This window comes from Malania oleifera, chromosome 2 (assembly GCF_029873635.1).
Source record: "Malania oleifera isolate guangnan ecotype guangnan chromosome 2, ASM2987363v1, whole genome shotgun sequence".
Lineage (NCBI taxonomy): Eukaryota > Viridiplantae > Streptophyta > Magnoliopsida > Santalales > Ximeniaceae > Malania > Malania oleifera.
Window position 1 is genome coordinate 144,301,243 of NC_080418.1, and position 6,542 is coordinate 144,307,784.

The 6,542-nt window shown below is 34.7% G+C and overlaps 1 protein-coding gene across 1 annotated transcript; it reads right to left on the reverse strand.

The window, feature by feature from the left end:
• Window positions 1–647: 647 nt before the first annotated feature.
• LOC131147928 (ADP,ATP carrier protein, mitochondrial) lies at window positions 648–4,831 on the reverse strand. Its single transcript, XM_058097589.1, has 4 exons — window positions 4,615–4,831; window positions 1,967–2,498; window positions 1,511–1,882; window positions 648–1,216 (listed from the first exon to the last, which is right to left on the reverse strand). Exons 2-4 carry the CDS (start codon window positions 2,474–2,476, stop codon window positions 920–922), a joined length of 1,179 nt encoding a protein of 392 aa, XP_057953572.1. The 5' UTR covers window positions 2,477–2,498; window positions 4,615–4,831; the 3' UTR covers window positions 648–919.
• Window positions 4,832–6,542: the final 1,711 nt, after the last annotated feature.

The window sequence follows — 6,542 nt, forward strand, 5'->3', positions numbered from 1 at the left end:
ACTGTTTACTTCCAAATCCACACTAACACAGACCCAAATCTCAAAATTCATCCTCCCATACAATACCCAAGATAATATCTAAAATTTCCCCACATTATTTACAATGCAAAAATGATCCCACCTTCATTAATTTTTACAAATTGTAAAGGGGAAAAAAATTTGTTAGCCCCTCATCTTTCCTAAAATCCTTCCTCTCACACTCATAATTTTTAGGCCATCCTTGCTTCACCCTTAGAGAGAAGTATAACTGAAAATAGCAGCAGTAGAAAGAAGCCCTTCAAAGTAATAAATCTCTCTCACCCTATGTTTGGAAGAAGTCTTGGATTTAACTTTGTGCCAATTTGGATAAAATGTAATAAAATATTACATTAAAATTTATCTAAAGTCATTCAAATTCAAATCCAAGACCAGAAATCCATCCTCCCAAAAACACATCAATACAAAATATGACACCCAATGTGACAAAACAGAAGTCATTCACAGCCAACAGAAACCAACCAAACCCCAACCCTGCAGCCACTGAAGGATCAGAAATTCTAGTCCTCGTGGCCTCCTACAGCATCAAGTGATAAAAACGAAGTACATCCGCATACAAAGAAAATTTGTAGGGCTAACATTGAGAAGACCAAAAAGGACGAACATACTTGTGGATTAATAGGGCACAACTGCAACCTCTTTTAATAATCATATTGATGGGAACAAAAATGCTTCAATTGGGAATAAATGATTTGGAGATAAACCCCCACAATAACAACAATCGATAACAATTATGTTCGGGAGAAAAAAAACTCCCCTCTAGACTAAGTTATTCAATGGAAGTAAAATTTGCTCTGAATAAATTCTTAATTAAAAATGGAAAAGCAAAAAGATTTTCATCACCATCCACGGTAAAGGGGTTGAAGGCTCAATATAGTGTCAATTAAGCCCCACCAGAACCGTACTTCTTTCCAAAAACAATCACCTGAAGCTTGTCGTAACCGGCGAGCACACCAGCACCGGCAACTGCACGGAGGATGTTTGCACCAGCACCCTTAAAGAGAGATTTGGCACCTTCTTTCTTAAGGATCTGAGAGAACGCATCGAGTGAGCTCTTGTACTTGACAGCTTCTCCGGACGTCATCATCATCCTTCTGCGAACGGTATCAATGGGGTAGGAGGCGAGTCCAGCACCATTTGTAATAACCCAACCAAGAGCAAAGCTAGCGAAGAAACTATCCTGAAATCACCAAAAAAACACACGGGCATTAGATAACCATTTGACCATGTGTGGTATGCCACAAAATCTAACACCATTTTTGTAAAGTAAAAAATGGCGAGGAGGCTAAAAGCCACCTTCTAATAAGTATAATGCATAAAAGCTGCCACTGCTTGATGTCACAAATAATGTCAGAATATCAGATGCGCTACAATTGAGACTTAAGACATAATGCAAGGATAACTAAAAACAAAATCTTATATCAACATTAACCGAGTAAAAAATGAAGTGCACCCACAAAACAAATCAACTAACCTGCAACTTTCCAGTCAGGATCACGGGTTTCAAAGAATCATACATGCCAAAATATAAACCACGGTACACAATGATACCAACACATGAAATGTTGAATCCACGGTAAAGCCCAGCAATACCATCTGTCTGGAGAGTCTTCCTATAGACATCAACCAAACCATTGAATTGCCTCTCACCTCCCTTCTTCGCAGCCTTTGCATCATTAGCAAGACGGGTTCTTGCATAATCCAAGGAATAGACAAAAAGCAGGGAAGAAGCACCAGCAGCCCCACCAGATGCCAAATTACCAGCGAACCATTTCCAGTAGCCATCCCGGTCTTTCTTGAAGTTAAATAGCCTCTTAAAGTAATCCTTGAATGCAAAGTTCAATGCCTGGAGAAAAATCAGATCATAATAAGAACACTTCATGGAATATGAAGGGGGGCAAAATTTCATAATTCATATCAAATAACAAACCTGAGTGGGGAAGTAACGAATGACATTAGCTGTGTTCCCTCTCCACAATGCTACAATTCCTTCATCTTTCATTGTTCTGCTGAAACAATCTCCAATACCCTTGTAGGGTTCAGACAAACGACCAGTTTTAATCATTTCATCCTGGTTTTGGATCAAAAGTTTGACACGCTCAATGGGAGCAGCAGCTGTTTTGGACACAGCAGCAGAAACACCACCCATAAGAAAATCAATGGCAAATCCAGCAAATCCTTTCTCTGAAGGAGCTTGGACAAACACAGGCGAAACAGCTGGGGCAACTGATGACAAATCACAGGAAGCTTGACATGCCGAGGGCATGGGATACTGCAATCCTGCATTAGCATAATTCCCATATGCAAAACGTCTCTGGTAAGTAGAAGACCTTTGGAAGCCCCCATAACGTATTTGAGTGTCCTGCGACAGGCTAGAATTGAGGTGGAGCTGGCCAGCTACCTTCTGCATGACATTTGGGTGCTGTTGCCGATCAGCCATCGTGTCTTCTAAACCAAAACTCCTGCAAACAGAATCCAAGCCCTAGTCAGCGAATGCCTGTTAAATTGAACCCAATCGTATCACAAGAAATTAAAAATAACCAAACAAATATGCTCAAATAATGCCAAACACCTCGATCATAAAAGTAAAACCAACTACAGAACTGTTTGGGGGCTGACAAACAGAAAGCACACTCAAACACAACCAACAAAAAATATTCTTAGTTCATCATCACTATTGGTAAAACCCAAGTAGAAACAACATATTTTCCTTTCAACTGTCCAGTCCAAATGAACTTAGGAGATTCATGTAGATGCTGTGTTAAATTCAACATTGCAAGGCCTTCCTTCTTCCCATCCATTCCGGGTCAATCAGATAGTTGTATAGGTTATAGTTTCTAAAGATGAAACTGCTCCTTTAGTTAACAACTAGGAAAGAGCCCACGCTCAAGGAAAATTGAAGCCAAAACATATATGCAAGTTGATCAAATAAGAAAATAAAAATCTAACCCAAACCCGCCCGATCAAGTGAATGAACATAGGGTGGCATGCGGCAGCCCCGGAAGGAAGCAAAAACAGGCTTTAATATATGCTATATATTATCTGCATTTCTACATATACTAATAACAGTAAGAAAAAAATAACATTGGTAACACAAACGTATCAAGATCAAAACTTTGAAAAAGTAAAAATATAAAAAACAGCTTCTCCACAACTAAAAAGGCCCAATTTGAGATTGGAACAGGTTAGACCCATGACATTATCCCAGTTCCTAGGACTAGGAGTTGTGTTGTCCTAAACTTGGTCACCAATAACCATTAATCGTCCAATACCACCAGCAAGTTGGGCTGTTGGCTTGCCCTATTTGATATCCATGCAAGGCATGAAATAATACCAGATCTTTGGAGTTCAAAGTTAGTTCTAAACTTGGTCACTGGCCACCATAAAAGCCAGCAAATTAGGCTTTTGGCTTGCCGTCCAAAATACCAGGACTCAAAACTACTTACCAATCCTAACCAACATCGGAACTGGGAATAATAGCCAACTATGTAATATCAACAGTATTAATAAAAAAAATATCAGTTGTGAAAAAATAAAAAATAAAATTAAAAAAAGCCATTGCAGATGTGCAACCTTTCCAAAATGAGAAATTAACCAAATAGCGAGTGCATCATTTCCAATTATAATAAAGACTGCAACAATAGTCTGCAGAAAAAGAAGGTGACTTCCAAATCCTATGGTGAGGAACTGTTCCCTTTTAAGTATTTTTTCTAAAAGTAGGGAACACAAAAAACAGTGAGAACCATTATGCACCCAGCTCTTTACAAGTCAAACAAAATAAAAACTAAAAGGCAAAAATAGCATTGAAAATTGAAAACTAAAAAAAACAAATAATAAGTGAAAAACAGGCATATTACAACAGTAACATTAACATGTTACTCGGTCCAGGATCCAAACAGACCTTCCATGAGAAACACAGAAGAATCCATCTTAGTATCATTGAGCCAAACACTATTTTCCACTGAATCCCAACCAATAAGGATTCATAGTTACAACAGATGTATTATATACAGATTATTATGACTGATTTTGAGAACAGTAAACTGTTACAAAAGACAACATCAAACAAAAAAGAACTCAATTAAATTCACCAATAAATGCTATGACTGGTTTGTCATAGACTCACAAATCATGACCAATACCAACAGGCGAAGAAAACAAACGAAACGAGAGAAAAAAAAGGGTCTACATCGTACAATGTGCTCTTCACTCTAATCTAAGATTCTACAGCCAGACCCATCATTACACAAACCACATAGAAACAGATCCATCTAAAACTAACCTCAAAAGCAAATCCAGAGGCTCTATCAGAAAAAGCAAGAACAGATCTAAGGAACAATGGAGTCAGATCAAACAGAAAAGACAGAGATCTAAAGGCAGTATTAAACCACACTTAATAAAAGATGTAAGAACATCTCGCGTTTCTCGCCACAACAGATGCGAAATTTCTGCAACAAACAATTTAAAAGAACCAAAAAAAAAAAAGAACTTTGGCGGAAACAGATCGTCCACACACGCAAAACAGATCAAATCAGAGAGAGAGAGAGAGAGAGAGAGAGAGAGAGAGAGAGAGAGGACCTGCAAGTGGACCGCCTCGGCTTGCGGTGGTGCAGAGGGCGGAGAGAGGAAGGAGGGAGCGATGGGTTTGTAGGGCGGAGAATGGAGGAAGAATGGTTGAGATAATTTATAGGAGGAGAGCCAGTGTGTTACTGTGCTTCGCGGGCTACTGTTCAACGGTACACCTGATTTGGCCACCGTTAATTGGTTAGACGTGACTTGATTCATAAATGTCGACGGGGACTTTTCCATCACCAACTGGCGTCTTGAACATAGAAGTTTCTGCCTTTTTCTTTTTTTAATATTATTTTATGAGGTCGGAGTTTGACAATTCGCCAATTAGGAGAGGCCGGCTGTCATTTTTTTTAGAGGCAAATAAATAAAAAGAAGAAGAAGAAAAACGTAATATTTAATCTATTTTTTAAAAAAAATTTAAGTAAAAAGTGCGTTTTGTTTTAAATATTTAGCAATATAAATAACATTTTAATATTGTAATTAATTGAATTTAGATGTTCGACATGGGAGCGTAATTAATTTAAACATGAATCGAATATTTGTACTAAATATTTGTGAGTGTAAATTAATGATTGTTTATGTGTTATTGCAACACAATTTATTATTTTATTTTGATAATGAAGTAAACATTATTACAAATATAATTAATAATATTTATGATGAATCATATATATAATCTTAAAATTTTATTTGATTATAATTTAGTATCTATACAAAATCATATATAGTCTTTACTCTGAGCATTTTCAATTTCTCCGCTACTCAAGTTTGAATATAGTTAATTCAAAAATCAAATTTTTAGAATTGAAACAACTGTCGATTTTGAAATGAGGATATAAATATTTACGCAAGTTCAGAGTCTTAACTTGAACTATTATTGAAAGTCACGTGTCCTAACATGATTGGGGGCGAGGGGTTTATTTTATCCCTCAACAAATTTTAATAGTATTTATTAGGGTTTTTTTTGGCTTTTCGCTTGTAGAATTAACGAACATATTTTATTATTCTTTTAGTGAATATTAGTTAATGTTATGAATTTAATAATGAAATTTTTTTTTGACGTGGCTTTACAAAGTCAATGAATTATTATATGATTGTGATTATTTTAATTTTTCTTTTCTATAAATTTAGACTTATCATACCTAGAATTTTTTTTTTTTATAAGTGTCATTTTGAATTAAGAATTTTGTTTAAGGAAAGGAAAAGAAAGGAAAATAAGGAGAAGTTCATTTTCCCTTGTGTATTTCTTCCCTATTAAATCATATTTGAAATAAAAATTTAATTTAATATGACTAAAAACAAAAAAAAAATTATTTAAAAATGTATAAAATTAAAATTTGTTTATAAATTTAGTATATTTTTTTATTTTATTTCTTACTTTTCTTGATAACCAAACATGAAAACCTGAATTCCTTGATATTTTCTTTTCTTTTCCCTGTATTTTTCAAATTCCAAACGAAGACTAAATATATCAAAAAATGAATTTTTTTTTCAATATGATTAAAAATTAATAAAATAAATAAATATTAATTATGTGTAAAATTGAAATTTTGATTATAGATTTGATATAATTTTATTTATTTTTTCCCTTTTCTTGATAACCAAACATGAAAATGTAGATTCTTTGATATTTTCCTTTTTCCTATATTTTTCAAATTTCAAACAGAGGCTAAATATTATCAAAAAATGAAAGTTTATTTTAATACGATTAAAAATTAAGAAAAACTAAATATTAATGGTGTGTAAAATTAAAATTTTGATTATGAATTTGGTTTATTCGTTATTTTTTTCTCTATTTTCTTGATAATCAAACATGAAAATGTGGATTCTTTGATATTTTCCTTTCCTTTTGCTTATATTTTTCTCAGTTCCAAATGGAGATTAAAGCCTCAAGTTTTCTCTCCTCGTAGTTGCATGAGCGTATTCCCATCACA

Coding starts and splice junctions, on each gene's coding strand:
- LOC131147928 (XM_058097589.1), bottom strand. CDS start 2,476: ATGGCTGATCGGCAACAGCACCCAAATGTCATGCAGAAGGTAGCTGGC. Junction 1,883..1,966: donor TTCGTTACTTCCCCACTCAG/GTTTGTTATTTG, acceptor ATTTTTCTCCAG/GCATTGAACTTTGCATTCAA. Junction 1,217..1,510: donor TCCTGACTGGAAAGTTGCAG/GTTAGTTGATTT, acceptor TGGTGATTTCAG/GATAGTTTCTTCGCTAGCTT.